General features: G+C 37.6%; 1 protein-coding gene across 5 annotated transcripts in view; it reads left to right on the top strand.

Annotated features, from left to right (window-relative positions):
* Positions 1-6724, top strand: part of satb2 (SATB homeobox 2) — an 81215-nt gene extending 74491 nt beyond the window's left edge. For 4 of the 5 annotated variants that reach the window (XM_087266776.1, XM_087266779.1, XM_087266778.1 and 1 more), the window contains one exon: positions 1972-6724. In XM_087266776.1, the coding sequence (XP_087122902.1) occupies positions 1972-2592 (621 nt within the window). In that variant the 3' untranslated portion in view covers positions 2593-6724. The remainder of the gene's footprint in view (positions 1-1971) is intronic. The other variant, NM_001128532.1, reaches the window with a different exon arrangement.
* Positions 6725-22872: the final 16148 nt, after the last annotated feature.

The following is a 22872-nucleotide window of genomic DNA, read 5'->3' as shown; positions in this document are numbered from 1 at the left end:
TTTTTCTTAATGCGGTGAACTCAAAGACCCATCCGATCTTGGAATTAAAAAAAGAAGGAAGTGATGGAGATGAATACTGAAAGAAGGAAGGCTAGCAGGGAAAAATTGCACTGTGTCCAAATGTGACTCCACTGGTTGAAAAGAAGTTGTTTAAGAACTGAGTAGGTGAATAAATTGGACGGTGAATGAAATTGGAGGTTGGCTTTATAGTTAAAGCAGGAATTTGAAATGGAGTCACTCGTTTGGCTTGGAAAAAAGCTCTTCATTAGTGTCCACCATTAGAGCTCAGACTCTACTCTGAATGGCTTTCTTGGAGGACTTGCTCTCCATCTGTGTAAAGAAAAATATCTCATAGGTAGAGCCATACAGAATCTGTGGATCTTTTTAGCCATTTCTGAGCAGAAAATGAATGAAGAAAAAACTGAATTAATAAATATTTATAAACATTTACACAAGTAATTCAATAGACTGAATAATGGGTTTTTTCGGGCAGGTTCAATGTGGGCCGACCCACAGGATGCCAAACAATGGCACAAAGTCACTATTAATCTGTGTTTTGCATTTTGGATCATGCCGTATGTGTCTTTGGAACCTACCTAACTTGCTCCCGGAACTTGCTAAAATAATATACACAACAAGCAAACATATACAAAATGAATGGGTTTGTGAATGTGTGTGTGGTCTCTAGCTAAGCTAACGGGTATTTTGTGCTGTTATGAGTTGTGGTCAATCTAATTATTCACCATCTTTAAACTTCTTTGACATTTCTTTTTCTTGTCCTTTCTTGTGGCCACTGTTTGTTTCTCACAGACATGGAAAGTAATACATTATGGAGAAATAGAGAAGAGAAAAAAAGAACAAACCTACACACTTCCTGTAAAGCGCCAGCCCAAAACAGCCCCCACAAGTGAAATCGGAGCAATTTCATGGTCTGGCCTACCCTCAATATTATTTAAAAAATACCCTGTTATTATTTAGGGAATAGAGAGGGAGAGAGAGACAGAGAGAGAGGCGCATGACTATTATCTTTATGTAGGTCCTTTAATTTTAATGCACCGCAGATTTATAGCTTAGCATTCCAGTGTGGAGGCACTGGGCACCCCACCCTGGTCATAAACTCAGCAGGACAGCGCCACAGACTTCGATAGCTCAGCTGTGACACACTGCACCTTCCCTTGTATCACAGCTCACCAGATATTTTATTTTATCTTATTTTCTCAGTGCAGATTTTCTGCTCTTTACTTCTGATCCTGAACTCTGATTACCACTTTTTTTGTACCCCAATACCTCTTCCTTGTTCACACGATTCCTGTTTTGGCAAACCAAAAAATGGCAGATTTATTGAGAAACATGCGGAGGGTCTCAAATCCTTAGAAAAACAGCAGTTTGCTAGCCTCTAGCTTGTTAGACAATGCTAATAGCATTGTGTTTGTAGAGGACAAAAGCATATGCTAACAATTTCATGTCTCATGACCAAGTCAGAACTGTCATTTCTGGCTGTCTGTGTTTTGGTTTTGCATGACTTTTTCTGTTAAATTTAGTAGTCTTCTAGCAGGGATGGGATGTATCCCTGTCAAAGTGAAAGATGGAAACCAACTTGTCACCATACTTCAAATGATATGTTGTTTCAAAAGATTTCTTTATACACATACTTTTGATGGAATTCATTTTGGTTTCGGTGCTTACTTGCTTAGCGTCTCCCATATAAAATGATTATATGACAATATATTCAATCTTGTGGAATATGTGTACGATACACCTAAACAATCATTACCAGTCTGGTTGGATTTTTACCAGAGTTGATCCCATACTCAAGTGCACTGAGGACATTAACTCCAAAAGACATTCATTGAAATGGCACTTTGAACTTTTAAGCAGTGTTTCAATTATTCTATACTGCTGACACAAGTTTAGGTAACTAAACTTAAAAAAAAAAGATTAAAAAAACTCTCAATTTTCTTTTCTCATCAGGCACTTCACAGACAGCCCATGCAGCCACTGAAGGACCACTCTCCTATTCGAGAAGACCCTATTCCCAGTTCTGGAGCTGAAGAGAACCCTCAGGCCAACACAGGTTCTGGAAACAATGGACCGGTTGTCAGTGTCACCAAAAAACCTCGCTCTCGCACCAAGATCTCTCTGGAAGCTCTTGGCATCTTACAGAGCTTTATCCAGGATGTGGGTCTATACCCTGACCAGGAAGCCATACACACTCTGTCAGCCCAACTGGATCTGCCCAAACATACCATTGTTAAGTTCTTTCAGAACCAACGTTATCATGTGAAGCATCATGGACGACTGAAGGAGCTCGGATCGGAGGGCGGCGGTGTAGACGTGGCTGAGTATCGAGACGAGGAGCTGCTTTCCAGTTCAGAGGATGCAGAGTCCAGTGAAGATGGTCACGAGGAGATCTACAGTGGGCATGAGAGTGCCCCGGCTGGAGCAGCCAACTCTGTCTCAACTCCAGCTCTTTCTTCTGTCCAAGATGAAAATAAAGACAAATGCTTGCCTCTGGGAACAGTCAGACCCAACTCTCTGCCCCCATGCAGTTCATCCTCAAGTCCCAGAGATCAAGCAGACTATCAGAGATAAACCAGCCTCAGCAAAGACTATACTGTAGGTAGGGAAAGGCAAAGAGTGAGCACTTACATCAGTTATGCAGTGGAGAAGAGAGTGTTGTGGACAGCTTAGAAACTTACTGGCAAAGACGCAGTGTCTTTTTAAGACCTGCTAAAGGCAAACAGAACCAGACAAGATTTGCATTTTGATTAAGGGGACTCTTGGCCTCATACCTCACAAGTTACTTACAGGGACAAGGTGGTACATAAGCAATCCCTACAGGGTAATACCTGCGTTTGGTTGACTGGAAAGCTTTAATTCCTTATATGTAAATTGTTGAATTAAAGCTGGTTTCAAGATGGCTGCCTCAACCCCAAGATATCACGAGCATTCAAACATGCACGCTAGGAATGTCAAGAAGGCCAGTCTTTCACCAAGATTTTGATTTATTATCTGATAACAGAGGGTTTCTTTAAAGATACCACTATCCATGCCCCCTCTACACATCTACAGGGTTAAAATAGCAGGGACAGAGCTTTAGATGAGCCATTAATCTCTTATAGGTCACCAATAACTTAATTCCTGTCTGATCAGGGAACCTAGTGGATGGCTGTGGCTGTCCTCATTTTCCCCTCCATGATGGGGCGTATTGATGGTCGCCAATAGAGGGTCGTGCTTGACTGCTAAAGTAGTCGGGTGGGTTGGAGGTACATATGAGCTTCTGGGTGTACACATCAGCCCAGCCCAGGAACCCTACTATAAACACATGCGGTGTGCTGAAAGGTCCACAGTTAACCCAATGGCGCTTTTGAAGACCGCGCCATCTCTCCCACAACCAGCCACAACCATCATTCCAAGCAGTCCCACGCGATTCAAGAAATCACTCCTTTCCCCCCACCACCCATGCACACCCAACACAGACTGTGCACAACATAATGATCCCTCAGTCCTGTCCAGTGGTTGAAGGTTTGCTTTATACAGATATATTTAGGCCTTGGGTTTGTTCCGGTTTTGCTCTCTTAAAAGACTGTAAGAATAAAGTATAATTGGCTGGAGGACTGACTGCTATGGACAGAAGGACAATAGTGAGGGTGCAGTCTAACTGCATCTGCCTCTAACCTAATGGAGAAAAGCAAACAAACAACTGCAATTGTGTGGAAGTGCGGTCGTCTTTTTCTTCCGTCACCCCCACAGCTCTCTCTTTTACTGACTGATGCCCACAATGTCCTAATTTGACCACACGTAGCCACACCCAACTCCACAGCACTATTTATTGCTATCTCACCCTCAATTATTATTGTTGTTATTGTTATTATTGTTATTATGGTTGTTCTTGCTGTTATTTTTAGTTCTATTTTCACGGTCTAATATCAGATTTTGACTCGCAGCAGATGTTTTGGTAACGAGAGACGTTGTGAAAGAAAGAAACACTGCCAAAACATAGAGAAAGGAATTAGAAGCAGTTACTGAAGTTACTGAGTGAATCATGTGAGATATATAAATATATATATATATACTGCCAATTCTATCAGCATTATGTACTTTTCCAAAGAGAACAGCACTTGGCAGATGAGGCGTTGAATATTAAAACAACAGAATTAAAAGAATCATTGGAATTTGTATGATCTTTTGTGCATAAGATGACAATCCTTCTTTTGAGCCAATCAGAACTCGGCAAGCATGAACTCTGCATTCTGATTGAATTATGACTTTGATCAGCGTAACTTGATGCAACATTACACCTGTTGCAAATCATCCATGATACCGTGGCAACACTTGGATCCAGGGTTCTGATTTGTTTTTGAGAATCAGCTGCTACTTGCTCTTTCACAGATAAATAGACAAAGTATTGTTGTTAACCTTATGCTAACCCTTAAACTATTTTGTTTCAAACCAGTGATAATTGTGGTCTATGTCCATGTTTTGTCTTTTACAAATAGAGATGTTTTATGTAGGATCTTTAACGTGCAAAATGCTGATGTGGTTCTTGCCATTACTTTGAGCATCCTGACTCTTTCACATAGACACAGTGTCCACACTCGCACATGCCTAGAAGTAATGCAATCCAGCAGAACATTAGTTAGAAATGGATATGCACATATTTTTCTGGTAAAGTATAGAAGATGGTATCCCGATCACAAAGATAAACTTCTCACTGTGTCTGATAGGTTGTATTGTAGGTTACCTTGAGAAATGGTTCTCCGCTGCGCTGATGATTTGTACCTGGATAAGATTTGCATGCAACATTCAGTTCTTCTAATCAAGCAAAGAGCAGAGTAAGGCCTCAAAGACTAAGCCGTCTAACATAAATTACAGGACTGATAAGAATTCATGGTGATACATGAGCATGGTGTGCTTTATACCTACCAATATTTGATGGCCTCAGACTATGTCGTGATTCTCTGCTGCTCATCTCTCTTTTATTTTCTGTCCAGTTCACCTGTCTGCATCATCTTGTCCATTCAACCCCATTCTTGGCTTTTTGTCTGATTGTTCCCTGGTCTGATTTTCCCAGATCTGAACTTTATGTTCAGCCATAGGTGATTATAGACCTTAAGAACCTACCAAGGCCCCCTCCAGAAAAACTTAAATTACTGTCAACAACCTTGGAAATGTGTCATTATGTGATTTTTTTCTTTTCAGTCTAGTCTCTTACCACTCATTAAAACCTTTAGAGTCAGTTACATATAAGTATTGCCTTCCCCTCTAAGTGGTCAAAAATACTTTGTCTTCTGTATTTAAAATGGAGCAAGTTGCTCATCATATGTTCCATTTGATAAGAGCCACAGAGTGACAAGGAACACAATCTTCACTTTAAAATCTCGGATGCCTGCAGGGTTTGCAAAAGGTCTTTAATAACACGGTAGTGATTGCCTGCTTGATCTACACCTTACTTAAGCCTGTCAATCATGTCACTTTCGGAGCCCTGCACCACCCCTTTCGTTATACTCTAAGCATCTTCTCCAAATCCCTCCACCCTGCCGAGCCTAGATCAGCTGGAGACAAGCACTTCTGATGAGTCCGTCCCTATACACCTCCCAAATTACCCTCATAAATGATGAGAGCATGTGCACACATGTGTCTGTGTGTCCTAGACTGGTGTTTAACCTACCATGGGGGTGGCTTACCGCTCAGCAGGAGCGAACAACTACTCTCTTCTTCTCCTCCATCACCTCCTCCTCTCCGTCTTTGTCAGAGTTAGTGGTGAGAGTGATGCCGAAAAGAAAACAAAGAAGATTCCAAGAGTCCCTGATGAGCACTAGGTCAAGGTCGATGGCCAATTATCCAAGTCTTTCATTCTCATTCTGTCTTTTCAGTTCTCCGTACCATCCCTCTGTTCCCTCATTTTCTCGTTCACCAGCCGGGAAAGTAATCGTCGTCTCCCATGCTGTGGTGTCGAGGTTAAGTGCAGGTGATGATGCCTTGTTGAGAGGGTAGTTCCCCGAGAGGATGCAGACTCTTGGAGTGGCATGTCTGAAATGTGCTTAAGACAAAGACTTGGTTGGACTCGTTTGTTCAATATCTGGTTAGCCACTTTTGGATTATATTGACTTTAAAAGTTTCGGTTGAAAAAACTGAAGGCTTCCGAGGCTGCTACCCATATTATTTACTCTTGGGCTGTCTAATCCTGCCACTGGCTGGCCAACACACTTGTCTGGAAGATGTCTAGTGAGTCTTGATTTGTTTGGTTAGAGATCAAATCTGTAGGTCAGTGGCCCTACAGGATTTAGACTATATGAAATAACACTCTCATAGTATTTGATCACTAGGATTTGAAAATTCCAGGTACTTACAAGATGTCACAGGAAGGAACTGCATCAAGGATGTTCTTGCTCATATTGCTAATGCTTTCATTTATCTTACAGTGCCTCTGAACTAAGCACAATGCTCCAGTTCTTTGCTTCGGAGATGACAAAATTAAATGATCTCATAATTTCCATCATTGTTTTCATTGTTTTGTACTCATAAACGCCTACAATGTGAATCAGGATTGCCACTCCTGAATTGGTACTTTCCTTGTCAATCGAATGCATTGTCATTATCACTAAGTGATAATTAACTTATGTGCATCATTTGGCTTTTTTGTTTGTATGACAATGTTTTGTTTTTTGATTTTGTTTTTCAAATGCTGTTGTTTAAATAAAGTGCATTCAAGGAAACAGAACTATTCTGCGTGCGTTTGTTCTACCTGCAAATCTGGGTGGTCTGCATGTCAGAGACTTAAATTGCTTTATCCCTAGTCCACAGTACAGTCGCAGAAGTTAAAAGAAAGCAGTGACTAACACACAACGCTATGTTGTATTTACGTAGCAGAGGGATTAGGAGTTGAGACAAATGAGTGGAAAGAAACAAAATACAGTTTCCCTTGTACATTAAAACAAACAAACCATAATAGGAAAAAAGTTACTGGAACTGACAATATAGTGTTTCATGCTTATAATTTGAATATATAAATCACTTGATTCTGTATTCTAGTGAGTAGCGAAAATAGTCCAGCATATTGCTTCGATGTCTATCTTAAGCGTCTCTATAAATCACACTTGAATACGTAAATACCTTACAACAAGACATTATTCAAAATATCCATTTTGTCCCAACTGAAAACAAACCAGACTTTCATTTCAGCACAATAAACAAGAACGACACTGAGGAAAAGTTTCCTGCATCAATAATTCCTTGCCTTATTGCATTTTACAACCTGATTGCTGCAAGCTTCTTTGCATTCATTCCATTGTGTGCTCTCATGGGCTTATTGTAGGTTATGAAATGCACATTTGCATACAAGTGAATTTGTAAACGCTATTGAATTGACAATTTCTGCTCTCATTTATTATTCTGTGCAATAACAAGAATCCATTTTATGATGTGAAACACCATCAGTCCGTTGACCTCACACTAAAGCCACCCCAAAATCAAAAGTCTTGTCTCTGGCCACCTTCCAGGTTTCCCTCCTTCCCGTGGTTCCCCGCTCTCCAGAACAGCTTGCAGTGGTGTCCTCTGGTTTTCATTCCACACCAGCCCTCCAATCTCCTAAATTGAACTTATTATTCGCTCAATTGGCTTGCTTTAACCCTTTCTCTCCCTCCAGGTCCAGGCCTGTATGTCATTAGCCAAAGGATTTTTTGGTTGCAGCGAAAGCGACAGGAGCTGGAGGGGTGTAGCTATAAAGCCGTGGTCCCTGGCAGGATCTGCAGTTGCATCCGCTGGAAGAGAGTCAGCGCTCAGACTACGAGTGCAGCGGAGCCAGACCACCCAGAGTGGGATGTGTGGCCCAGTTTGTTTTCTAGCTGATGAGTTTTAGTCCCAGCTGATAGCTTTGGTGACCTGGATCGCTCCCTCTCTCTCTTTGATTTTTCATTGTCTCTTCCTCTCTGACGTCAACTAAAATCTGTATGAAAATATTTTAATGGCCATCTGTGTGCTGCTCTTTATCATATATCAACAGGATGGCTTATTCCAAAGTTGTATGGGTATCATCTGATATTAAATGATAAGAATAATAAGCTAGCCAGCTGTGCATGTAGAATTAAGAATTCAGAAAAGACTACTTAGGAATCACCTTTTTGGAATAATATGAGTCCTCAAATATTACAACAACAATCCCAGCAGGCACAGGGTGTCAACATGATGTCAGCTTGACATTGTACCCCAAGGTTGTGGGACATTGAATTTTGTTTAGAAATGAAATTGAGTTGACGTCAGAACCCATCAGCCCGGCGTCAATGTCCAACGTCGCACAGACCATGTATATTGGTTAATTTCGAACCTAAAAGCAATAAAACATCGACATATAATGATGTTACAGCTTGACGTTTGGTGGACGTTAACAACATGACGCCTATCAGACTCTGGGTTTTAGTTACCATACCTGATGAATAAATGTCAGTATTTGATGTTAATATGACGTTGGTTTAAGATGTTGGATGTTAAGATGTTAAGATGTTTCCAACAGAACTTCATTTAACGTCGTTTTTGGACATCAAAATAACATTGTCCTTCGATGATGAATCTAAAGATTACTCTCTGCTGGGATGTCAGTATCCATGCCATGACTGGAGTGCCAAACTGCAAAGGTTTTGAGAACATCCACATCTCTATTATTTAGGTTACTTTTTAACTGCTTTTTCTAGCGTTATTATTGTAGTTGTATGTTATTTTGTTACAAAGAAGAACAAACACAGCTATATATTAATCTGAATGTAACTCTCTCAGGGTATTTACACAAATTATGGTATTACAAACCTCTTTATCCCTTAAAAAAAAAAGTAAGTTCACTGTGATTAAATTCCCCATGTTTTCGTTGTTAGTTCAATAGTCTTGAGGTAATCTATAAGCTTTTCTGTGCTCCAAAACAGTTCAGCACTTCCGGCAATATGAATCAACTAATTATTTGACGTGACCTCATACTTCAATTTCTCATCAAATCTTCTGCCCCCTTCAAGACACTGTTGCTTTTACTGATAGTGGTTATTTATTCACGTCAAAGAGGATTCAAACTGAGGATTACTTGCAAATATAAGAAAATATAAACAGTAGTTTATTAAACTCTGTCTGGCTGAACATCTTATTGTAAGTTTATTTGAAATGCACTGTCCACAGCACAGTTAACTACGAGATTCAAAATAAATCTGTTACACACAGTGTCCATTATTATTAGATGAATGGTAATATATGGATACAGACAGTGCAAATATGATTTCCTCTGGGGTAAATGAAGTCTGCTTTTGCATTAATATGTCAAACCACCGCAGCATGCAGGTATGGTCTGCTTCAAACACAGAGCGTATTATGTGTGTGCGAGTCGGCATGAGCCACAAAACTTATCAGACTCATTAGAATTACGCAGAGATCTGAATTTTAAAGTGGTGAGTCTATTTTGAGACACAAAATTACTAGTAAAGACTGTAGAGGTCATGAGTCTGATGAGCTCAACAACTCTAATGTGGTATATGGACACAGATTTTCAGTAAGCCAGCCCAAGTGCGTACAGTGAACTGTTGCACCTTTACAAAATCGCTATGTTTAAGATCTGATTTTAAAAATGAGAGATCGTCACTGCCTGACTGATATACAAAATGAAGTCGGTGTCAGACCAGACAGGAACCACTGCATTAAATTCTTGTTCAAATTCATTGTTAAAATTCTTGTTTTAATTTATTTGTGCCGCCTTTAAAATATGGACATTTTTACCCCGGTATTTTCAATGGAGTTTCTGTGCTAGCCTGCTAAATTAAACTAAATTAATGCTTAAGTTTATTTAACAAATTGTATTTTGATTCAATTACAACATCATTGCTCTAAAAGAATCCTTATGGAATTGAAAATAGTCACATAAACCTTTCACTGGAAGTTTATTAATGGCTGAAAAACACTAGCTGTGCAAATATTCCATTGTCAAAGTTGATATAAATGGGCCAGCATGGTGGCTAAGAGGTTAGCATGTTGTCTCACAGCAAGAAGATTCTGTTCTGTTCAAGTCCTGGCTGGACCAGGAAGCCTTTCTGTGTGGAGTTTGCTTGTTCAACCCGTGTTCACGTGGGTTCCAAAGGAATGTATGGGTGTTTCCCAGCTCTGGGTTGTACTCTCAATACTGGGCTGAGGCAGATAAACATGGTTTCACTATAGTAACTGCTGATAAAGTAGGGAATAAGCTGAAGGAAAGTGAGTGAGAGAGATACAAATAAAAGCTATTTGCTTTTTTTAAGCTGCTCTTTGTCCTGCACAATTCAATTTTAAGCCTTGAATAAAAATTCACAGCGACGCAGTGGCACAATAGCTAGTGCTGTCGCCTCACAACAAGAAGGTTACTGGTTCGAGCCTCGACTAGGTCAGTTGGTGTTTATGTTTGGAGTTTGCATGTTCTCCCTGCGTTCGCGTGAGATTCCTCTGGGTGCTCCGGTTTCCCCCACAGTCCAAAGACATGCGGTACAGGTGAATTAGGTAGGCTAAATTGTCCATAGTGTATGAGTGTGAATGGATGCTTCCAAGAGATTAGTTGCAGCTGAAAGGGCATTCGCTGCGTAAAACATGTGCTGGATAAGTTGGCGGTTCATTCCGCTGTGGCGACCCTGGATTAATTAAGGGACTAAGCGGGAAAAAAATGAATGAATAAAACCTCACATTTCAAAGCACTTTGTGAAACCTGCAATACAAGGACCTTCACATAAAAGCCACTTAAATAGCCCCTATTATGGGTTTTTGAAAATGACCTCCTATGCAGTGTGTAACACAGCACTAAGTGAATGAACTCCTCCAGCTGAGGTTTAAACCTGAAAGTGCACCGTGTTTAAAACTATTGATTCTTTAACGAAATTTTTAAATTAGTCAAATTAATGAATTCAGTTGGGCGAGGATGACAATCACTAATAGATGGAGATTTGGCTGCAGAGACTATTATTTATGGGACTTTGTCAGTAACTGTTACAGTTCATATGGACCAGTTTCTTCTTCCTCCGGATCATGTAAGTGTAATTAAAATCATTGTCTCTTTTGAGTAGTTTTCAAAATATTGGTTTAATTTTGACTTGTAAGTTGTAATCCCTCTACGCTGCATGTAATCCCTTATCTATTATAGATCAATGCTTGTAATGTATCCTTTCAGGTTAAAACTTTATGGGACTATTCACATACTGCTTCCAAAACCACGTTAAAAAAGGCGTCACAAGCTTCTTCCTATACTGATTAAAATGTGTTTCTGAACTCGCGATCCTCTGCCGTTTGTCTTTGCTATGGCCACCATCAGCTGTTCCTACATGCCGCACGGTCAATTTGCAAAATAGTTCAACTTTTGCCACTGTATGGATTAATACTGAAAGTGAGTCGTTGCTGTTACTTGTGGTTAGCGTTAAGAGTAGAGTAATATGCTGGTGTTTAACTGCATTGCTTTATTACACTCCTGCATTGGGCTCTCACATACTCTCTGCTTCTTCATAACCGTGGTGGGCGTTTCTCTCTGTCTCGCGCTGAATGCAGTTGACCAATCACAACAGAGTGGGTCATCGGTCCAAACGGTGCAGATTAGCATCGCGCTAAGGATCAAATGAATCGCTGAACAAATCATATGGGAGTCGCTGGGATAATTAGGTAAAAGTAAATGCACGTTATAAGACAATGAAAGTTTTTTGACCTTGCATGCATATCACCCTGTTGTTGGAGACACCCGAATCCAAAATATGAACTTTTATAATGCCTAATAGGGGCTCTTTAACACTCAAATGACTGGAAATTAGCAATCATTTTGAATAGTAACCTTTACACAGGGAAGGATAAAAATAAAGTGCAATATCTATGTATGATCATCATATCAGAGCCAGAGTAAGTGGGCATCGCTTGGGCAACTCTCGGGCACGAGTGAAGCTCACACCCCTGTATAAACATCGGCCCACTGAAGCACCATCTAAACGTTCTAACACTCTGCTTGTCTGTTTGTAATTATCAAACCGCAGAAAAGTGCGTGTGAGGAAACTCAAGAGGCCCATGTGGCCGAGGGCTTTAAGCGGACACAATAAAAAGCATCATTGTTTCTGTGGGAACGGTTTAGATGTCGCACTCAATGTGACGGAGAGCTGTGAGGTCGAGGCTGCATGCGGTTTCCCCGTGTTTACATCCAGCAGGTCTGTGTGTGGCCTTTTTGACAAATACTTTGATTCTGTTTGTTGTATCGGCCCTCGTTAATGCTTTTTAAATCATGCCGGGGACTTGTGTTTCCTGATTAAGTGACAAAAACATCCTGGAAAACAATGGTTTGCAACACAACGGGATAGCATGACATCAAATACACATCTAGGCTCCATTCAGCGCAGGAGATTTATGGCGTTTTGATGTTGTGTGTCTTTTGGAGCGGTTAGAGGCAGAACAGAGGGTGATGGACGGAGAACAGATGAACTGAGATTGACAGCTCTCTGCCAGGGGAGAAGGGGCAGCTGCCAGGGCACTGCTGCTGGGGTATTAGGGCCTGATGGCAGCGTGATTAGGGGCCATTAGAGGTGAGAGAGAGGGGGCGGCGCAGGACGCAGGTGCACCAATGCCTGTTATTACCCAGAATTCAGCGGGGTGAAGCGCAAACACACACCTGTGGTCTCCCGTTGGCACTCGCTCGCTCGCTACCCACCCCCCTAATCTCACTTGTGCACATTAATACACACACTGATAAACACGCTAATACCCAGAGCACGCTTTCATACGAGTGCATCCTGATAGTCAAACTGGCTTCTCTCATGCTTTTTATGGCTTGAAAACAGATTTATAGATATATAAACATGTAATTCTTTACTATATTTCAAGTCAATTTAAGATATAGTTTTATCAAACAATCCATTTTACAAACAAACCATTTACATATACAGGTGCAGTCAGAATTATTAATCCCCTTAGATTTTTTTCCCATTTTTTAAATATTTTCCAAATTATGTTTAACAGAAGAAGGAAATTTTCACAGTATGTCTGATAATATTTTTTCTTCTGGAGAAAGGCTAATTTGTTTTATTTCGGCTAGAATAAAATCAGTTTTTAATTTTTAAAAAGCCATTTTAAGGTCAAAATTATTAGCCCCTTTAAAGCAATTTTTTTCAATAGTCTACAGAACAAGGGGGGCGGGTCGTCTGATGATTTCCAAAAATCTCAAATATGTTTTTAAATTATTAAAGTTACCATATTTTATAAATAACATACAGAACAAAAAAATTGTATTTAATAGTTACATAATAAACAACATGTAAATAAACAATCATCAGCCTTTCATTTTTTTTCATTGAATTGCAACTCTTGGGATTATTATTAGCAACACAGCAATAGTATTAGTTGCAGCAGATTGATTTTATCGGACAATGTTAAACTTTGACACCTTTGCAGCATTTGTATATTAAAAATAAAGCCCACGACTGAACAAAGAGGACAATCTCCAAGTGGAGGTCTTCAAAATTGAAAAATTGTCTTTCTCAAAGAACGCCTCATTAAGTAAGGTTAATATTAAATTGAATGAATAATGACTAAAAAAATGATATTGATGTTAGACTGTAACACTTTTTTGTGTTGTCCTAAGTTTGTTTATATACTTCCTATTGGTGTATTTAGTCATTGTGTGTAATGTTTGTATGGTTACAATGACCTCTGAGTATAGTGGGGGTAGCAAGTTACTGGAATTGTTATTTGGGTGTCACGGGCTGAAAAGTTTGGGAACCCCTGTCCTATAGGATGCTTTACAATATTATATTTGTGCATTTACATTAGTCAGTACTGAAGCCAACACGGAAGGTAATCTAACAAAATAACTTATGATAACAGTTAAAAAAAAATAGCAGCAGAAATGTATATGTTAGAGGAAAATATGAAATAAACATTTTTAAATAGTGGAAAATCAAGAGAAACAAAAAATATATACAATTTTGTTGAAATTTTGTAGTTTAGATATATATATATATATATATATATATATATATATATATATATATATATATATATATATATATATATATATATATATATATATTTTATATTTTTTCAATATTTTACATTAATTTAAATGTATTGTCTTGCTGTTTCTAAAGATAAAAAGACTTACACCAACTTCGATAACCTAAAATAACTTAAAAGAGGGAATAAATTACTAAAACTAAAAAAAAAAATGTCTGATACAATTAACAATTAAAAATATAATAATGATCTGAATCATTAATAATGATCATAATAATGATCATAATAATGATCTGAATCTGAATATTATTAAATTGTATTAGTGTACACTGCACACATAATAAAAAATTATATATATATATATATATATATATATATATATATATATATATATATATATATATATATATATATATATATATATATTTATATATATATCAATCAAGCCTTTATTTGTCACTACACTTTCGTATAGCGAAACTAGACCCCCCAGACCATACACAAAATATCACACTTTTTAGGGGAGAAAGATTATAGGAGGTAGCATTTAGAAATGAAGAAAGATACATTTGGACAGTTAGGCAAAAATATTGTATATATATAAAGTATTAAATATTTTTTCAATGTTTGAAACTATTTATTCACTCCATGTTGTTCCGTACCTGTATAACTTTCTTGTTTATTGAAAAAATATTCATGCACTCATTTAGTGTCTTTCGACTTAGCCCTTTGTTCATCAGGGGTCACCACAGCGGAATGAACCGCCAACTTATCCAGCATATGTTTTCTACAGCGGGTGACCTATCAGCTGCAACCCAGTTGCTGGGAAACACTCTTACACTCTCACATTCATACACATACACTACGGACAATTTAGTTTATTCAGTTAACCAGTAGCACGTCTTTGGACTGCGAGGGACCCCGGTGCACCTAGTAGAAACCCATGCCAACACAGGTAGAACATGCAAACTCCACATAGAAACGCCAACTACAGTAACCCAGTCGGAAGTCGAACCAGCGACCTTCTTGCTGTGAGGTGACAGAGACAACCACTTCAAAAATATTCAAAACATCTGCCTTACTTTACCAAAAAATAAAAAGGTCACATTGGTTTGGACTGAAATGACTGCAAAAAACAAACAACTATTTTTAGGTGAAATATCCCTTTAGAAATGAACATCAAGATGGTTAAATACAACCTCTAACTCTGCAGCAAGAGTCAGTGAAGTTCCTGCTGATCATTTAAGTGAGAGATTGAGGATGAGAGGAAATGTGAGCTGTCATGAGGACGTCCCTTGGGAGATCGGGCTAAAGCAGGGCATCTGTCACTGGCCCGTATCAGAGTGTCATACGACGACACTAATGCACCAAACAACAACATTCACATGAGCGCAACCCAATCAGCTCCCATGAACAAACATTCAATTACCTCAACAGAGCATGAAAATCAAAACTGTCTCCGTTTGATTGCTGCCCCTAATCAGCTTGACAGCAAAAATAGTACTGGCTTCTGACAAACACAGGAATACTTTTATTCCGCATTTTGTTAAATTAGATATCTGGCCACAAAAAGCAGGGACTATGAGATGTTTTGTTAGCTTATTTTGTTGGTTTATTTATGGAGCCCAAACTTGAGAAGAATTAGTGCAGGTCAGGTGTGTGACAAAAAGAAAGCTATTTGAGGTAAAAAATAAATAAAAATAACAGCAAGGGTTGCACTGGGTTTGATTTGTCTGATTTAATCAGTTTCCCCGTCAAGCACAATATTCAATATAAGAGGCCAAACAGCTGCTGCAATTAAAAATGTATAATGCGCCACATTTCTCTAAATCCCAGAATAACTAATCTCCTCTGTAACATGAAAAAAACATGAGAGGAAATGTAATGATTTCATCCATCAAAAAGCTGAACAAACACACCAGCTCACACATTAGACAGCCATTCAATGTCTGAAAGAAAAGATTTACTGTTATCTAGTGCTACTCACTCCTCATCTACTGCTGCACACCTTATGAGATTGGTGAACTTTTCAGAATCTAACAAACTCAAAGAGAATATGTGTCAAATCCATTACATTCTGATTGCTGATTGCTGACAAAAGCAGCAGTCATTTTTTTAGTCAAGTGTTTCAGCCAATATTTTCTGCTCATATTAAACCAAAGAGTTTTTGAAGGAAAAAAAGTGAAATGTTATGCAATGGCCAAGTCAATCACCTGACCTGAATCCGATTGAGCATGCATTTAACTTTCTGAAGACAAAACTAAAGGGAAAATCCCCCCAAAACAAGCAAAAACTAAAGACAGTTGCTGTAGGCCTGGCAGAGCACCACCGGGGATGAAACCCAGTGTCTGCAACATAATTGACTGCAAAAGATTTGCAACCAAGTATTAAAAAGTGAAAGTTTGATTTATGATTTTTATTCTGTTCAATTATTTTGGTCCCTTAACAAATGGGAGGCACATATGCAAACTGTTGTTATCCCTACATCGTTCACCTGATTTGGATGTAAATACTCTCAAATTAAATCTGACAGTCTGCAGTTAAAGCACATCTTGTTTGATTCATTTCAAATCAATTTAGCAATACTTATCATCATTTAAAACAACGTATAAATAAATAAATATAAACATTATAATACTTTAAAAACCTTTTGTTGCTGCAACTCATTGAAACTATCGAAAAATATAGGTTAAAGGGGCTAATAATTATTACCTTAAAATGTTTTTGTTTTGTTTTTTATTTAAAATTTTTTTTGTGTTTTTTTATTTTGTTTTTTATTCTAGCCGAAATAAAACAATTAAGACTTTCTTCAGAAGAAAAAATATTATCAGACATACAGTGAAAATGGTCTTGCTCTGTTAAACATCATTTGGGAAATATTTAAAAAAAGAAAAAAAATTGAAAGGGGGACTAATAATTCTGACTTCAACTGTATATATTTTTTAAAAGATACATTCTTCATCTCATAATCAGATAATCTAAGAATAAACCAACAAAGAAACACCTCATTCTGAGTAAAATATTTGTCTTTAAAAAAGGCTTCTGTTTTTTTTTTTTTTTTTTAACGAGAATCTCGCATATTAGTTTATGAACCTAAACCAGGTTAAGGTCAGTAGAACACTACATATGTGAATGGCACTGATAAAGGAATGCCTTTTATGGGACTCCTCTAAGATGCCATCACTGCCTCCTCTCTTATGCCCAAAGGCAGGCATGGCATGATGACAGGTGTGCAAAGCAGGCCCGCCCGAGGGGGTCCCGGGGTGAAGTACCACCATCCCATTCATAGCTGATACTTTCTGACAGCCGGGCACTCTTATGGGGACAGAGCTGCAACATTTATTACTCTTCAAAACATGCTACTTTGTAGATACTTCCTGAGACACTTCTGTTAATGACAAATATGGCGAATGAAAGCATTTACAGTGTTGAACAAGTTACTTCCAAATTGTAATGCAAAAAAACTGAATAAATATAAATTCACTAACATTTACACAAGTAAATAAATAGACTCAATGATGGGCTAAATATCTGCGGATTTCTGTTCACGCAAATTCCGTGTGGGCCTTATTACTGTTATTTAACTGTTAACCTTTACCTTGCAATATTAATTTTTCAGAATTGTAATGCATTACTTTTGAGTCACTTTTACTAAACTAATTACAGAAGTCGAATTTTAAGATAAAATATGTCAGTTTTTTTTTTTATAAAAACATCCCAGAAGCAAAGTAATTATAAAATATATTTTTAACTACAACAGTGTTACATAGTTTGCTGTCTTGTGTTACTAACTATATTACAAAATAAATAAATAAATTGGAATCCCACACACATACCTGCACATTCCTACACTGTAAAAAAAAAGTTGACTCAACTTAAAATTTTAAGGTAACAAGCTTAAGGACATTTTTGAGTTTACTCAACTTAAATTTAAAGTTCAGTATTTGGGTTGAAAGTTATTTTAACTTAAAACAACAACAACAACAACAACAAACCTCTGCAGCAAGTTGCCGTACAATTTTGAATTAAGTCAACTTTTTTTTTCCTGTGTACAGGATTCCACAGGATTATGTGAAAATTTTCCTGTAGGACTCCTCCAGGACTCTTACAGGGAACATACAGGAATCCTAAAGCAAACATGTAAAATGAAAATAAATAAAATACAATTTTATTAAATATAATTAATAAAAAATGAATAGTAATAATAAAGTATGAAAATCAAAAAACTATTAACATAATAATTTTATAAACACTAATAATGAGACAACAATAAAGGGGACCTATTATGCAAAAACCGTTTATAGGGAGTTAAAACACAATTGTTTGGCAACAGTCTGTTGATATAACCAGCTTCTAATGGTAAAGATGTATTAATAAAAAAAAATTATTACACTTGATCTAAGAACCCGTTTACACTAATACGTAAAATTTTTAAAATGCATAAGTTTTGCTACAGTTACGCTATCCGTCCACACTATGCTGGAGCTTTTTGAAAACGCTGAAGAGGCCGTTTTTATTCTGAAACACTGCTTCTCCATCTCAGTGTGGATGGGGAAAAATGGAGACATCTGAAAAAAGCTTCATATTGAAGACTTTTCTTCAGTATGAAGTAGCCTACACACAGTTCAGTCTTGCATCCTCTCCCTGTAAGTTCAGACTTCGCAAGTTTGATATGGAAAACAAACTCCAGAGGACAAGTCGGGTAAGTCTTCAAAGGGAACAGTACACTTTATAACCTCATTCACAACACCCTGGCGTTGTTTCACTTTTTCAACAATAAAATTAAAGCATGATCAGGAAGTGCCTATTTTTATTTTGCTATTAACTTAACAGACACCAAAAATGTTGAGGCGTTGTGTAGCTACATATTTATATGACCGTCATCTTTACTTCATATTTATAACAAAACGGAGCCTATAACCTAACTGCCTCCTTTCATTAAGGTTTAATAAAAATACAAAACATACCCTCTCTTTTGTTAAATATCAGTTTTAATAATCAATTATGACTATTATAAAAGTATATTGTACAATAAGTTTATACAATATAGGAAATAAAGGCAAGCAATCAGTCAAATGTGCAGAAGCATTCAGCAAAAACATGTTACCTGAGAACAAAAAGATTCAGAAGACCAAAGTTGGCGAATATGTCGTTAGATATAGACAACAAGATGAGTTAAATATCATATTTAACAAATATAGTGAGATTAGATCCAGTGATAGATGCTTGATTAACAGTCTGACGTGCACAGCTCTTATATGGGGTTGATGTGCTCAAAGCACGCTGCAGTGCATGCCAGAATGTGTGTGGTCACGTGATGTGCGCTTACAGCAGTGTAGTATGGACGGAGAGTTGTTCAGAAACGCTAGTGTGGACGCAGATCGTTTTCATTCTAAAACGTCATTTTAAAACTAAAACATATTAGTGTAAATGTGGCCTAAAGGGGAAAGCCCTGCCCATTACTGACAATCTCTCCCACATTAGCATTAGGATGTTAGTCTTGTTTTAAATCTGCCACTATGCTTTTACGTAGGCTGCGTCCAAAATCGCCTACTACTCAGTGTGTACAGCGTTTGAATTTGAATTTACTAAATGACCGTTAGAAAAGTATGTTTTATACAGTATGAACGCTAATAGTATGAAAGGAACTCGGACAAACATCTGCCATTTTGTCACCTACCTGCTTCAGTTGCATTGCTTCACTTCCATTTATGAATTCTCTCTCGAAGCATTATAGGATAGTGCAGCATCCATCGGATGGACACTTCAGAATCTCGACGGAAGTAGTAGGTCATATGGGTACTTCTTGTACAATGTTTTTCGAATTCTATAAATTTGGACATGCTATACTCAGCTTTCATACTGTTTTTAGCATACTAAATAGTATGGAAGTATGCGATTTCAGATGCACCAATAGGCATTTGTAGCTGCTCTTTTGAATTAGTTTAATTTAAACTGAATTTAAAGTGACAGTCACAAAAAGGGGCACAATTTGGATCAAAGCCTGCAAGGGGCAGTTTTAAAGAGGTTTAAAACATTATTTGTGGGGCATTTTGAGCTAAAAATAACATCACATACACACTCAAAGGGACATCAGAAACTTATTTTACATCTTGTACAAAGGGGCACAATAGGTCCCCTTTAAAGATTAAGCTTGATTTACTTTCTGTCAAAACACTTGCAAACAATCCAAAGCAACAGCATAGCATTAAAACAATGGGCTGTCCATTAACATGCAATTCTCTCAATGCAATTCCATACAGCGCTTCTAATATCCTCCTTATGCGGTGACACATCATCCATGAATGATTGACCCATTCAGACGTGACATTGGCAAGTGCTGGACTCACTTCAGACATTAACCACAGTGCCAGACGTGACTGAGCAGCCCATCTCCCGTCACTGATTGTCCCTTTACTGTTTATCTTATTAAAGCCTGACTGATGGCTGTCATTCTTTTATCTATGCTAGAGTGGCTCTCACCGCCTGATATTATGCTTAATATGTTCTTTTGCAGCCAAAATATGCAGAGAGGTGTGAAGATTTACTATGTAAAAATAACTTTATACCAAGAACCAAGTGTGACACCCTGTGCGAACACATAATTAGGGCAGCGTTTGGGTTGCTTAAAATCGGTTAATGGTTACTGTTAACACCTTGGGAATGCACTTGTGGTACAGGTGTATTATTAAGGACAAAAGAGAACTTACTATGCTCTATTACTATGTAAGTTAAATTTAATAAACATTGGAGAGTAAACAACAGTTCAATAAGCAAAAATTAAAGAGCCGGTTCATCCCAGTTCTGCCATGGTTTACTCATGGTTTACAAACATATTTAAGTTCCTTAATTATATTGAACAAAAAAGGACATATTTTAAAAATGCTGGTAGCTGGCACCCATTTATTTCATAGTAATGTTTTCTACAATGGAGCATTCTTCAAAATATCTTCTTTTGTATTCAACAGAAATAAGCAACTCAAAAGGTTTAAAAACATATGAGGGAGAATAAATAGTGAGGTATTTTACATTTGGTGAACTATCCCTTCAAGTGACTTACAATTAACATAATATAATGCTTTGATTGACTAAAAATAGTCACTTGTTTTATTCCTGTATGTATTAGTGCTTTAGAATAAATTGGTTGAATAAAGGATTCAATCATTCATTAACAAATCTATTTTTGAACCAATGAGTTAAAGAATTTATTGTTTGATTCACTAAAAAGAGTCAGAGGTTTTCTGTCACTGGAATCTTTGCAGGAATCTTGCGCTCTTGATTCATCAATGACCACGATAACAATCTGCTCTACAGGGCGGATCCAAGATTATGTGAATCTTGGGATAAGGAGAAACAGACACACTAACATGAACAAGGATGCTATTCAAATTACAATGCTATATAGACTTACCTATAAAATATACGTAAAAGAGTTTTTGAAATTTTCAACTATAGTCTGGAATTAAAGTACTCAATTCACTAACATGGTAAAATATTTAAATTCTTAAATGCTGAAGTAAAAGTTTCAATAATTCACAGAAAAGTTACTTGTTTACTTTCAAGATCAAGGTCCCCTAACGCAATTTACAATTGCAAATAAACAGAAAACACTTGTAAGTCACGAAATGCTTAAACAATTAGTTAACAGATTTTTTTTCACATGTGTGTCTGAAATCATGTGCTACTCTGGTGTGTACTTAAAGGGGCAAAAAATGACTTACTATGTACAGTAGGAAAAATAAATCATGGAAGTCTATGGCTACATGTTTCAAGTTCATCAGAAGAAGAAAACTCAGATGGTTAGTAAATGACTACAGAATATTAAATGAATAATTGCTTTGAAACCGGTGACAAAAATGTTTTACATACTATAGTATGCACACTTTAAAATGTTACTAGAAGTAACTCATTAATTTGTGTACAGTATGATTTGAACACTGAATGTTACGGTTCTGAATCACAATTGATAAACAATTAAAAGATTCAATAAAAGACTCACATTTTTACATTCTAAATCATACCAGCCTACACTCCCGTTTTTCCCAGAAGTCTCCCATATTTCAGACTTATCTCCTGCCACCCTCCCATTTTGTTATTTCTCCCAGAAAACTGCCGCAATGTCTCCCGGATTATCAGAGACAAATGTTGGCAGGTATGTTCTAAATGTTTTATGGGTGTACTCACACTATGCTATCCGAACCATGTCCAAGTGCATTTCCTGCCTCGTTTGACAAGTTTGAGTGCTCCGAATTAGACCCAGTTGCAGTGCCAAAGCCCAGTTTGGGAAAAGTCGAAACTGAAGATGCAATGTCACTTTTAAGGGACTGTTTCATATAGATTTATTAATCATTCTTACTTTTCAACGAACATAAACTGTCGTAGTTTGTTAAAGATGCAAACCCCTTGCTGCATGTCAGTTGCACCTTCAGTAAAAACTCTTAATAAGTGCAGCGTGATGACTTTCATGATAATTTATGGGCGTCAACAGTTGTGGATATGTTTGGCAAAATATTTGACTGTTTCGCTGCATCCAAAACTACTAAAATGAAATAACTAAAGAAATCTCCACTGCGTTGAGCAAGAGCTCTTCTCTTCCTGTTAAACTGAATAGTTGCATCATCAGTGACGTAAACATGCTCAGGTTTGGAAGGCAAAATTAAATGTGAGTGTATGTCGTCAGGGGAGAGAGGAGACAAGAGAGGGGACAATCGCGCTTTGGCACAGTTCAAGGCAACTGTACCAAGTGTGAGTATGCTTTAAGATTCAGTTACTAACTTATAAAGACAGTCAATTGTCTCCATAATAAATATATAATATAGAAACAAATTGCTATAGTCTGAGTCTCTAATGTGTGAACTACCAGGCCATGTGGTCAGCTTGTACATCCTCACACCAACATAA

This window comes from Danio rerio, chromosome 9 (assembly GCF_052040795.2).
Source record: "Danio rerio strain M-AB ecotype USA chromosome 9, GRCz13ab, whole genome shotgun sequence".
Classification (NCBI taxonomy): Eukaryota; Metazoa; Chordata; class Actinopteri; order Cypriniformes; family Danionidae; genus Danio; species Danio rerio.
This window is presented reverse-complemented; position numbering and strand designations above follow the sequence as displayed.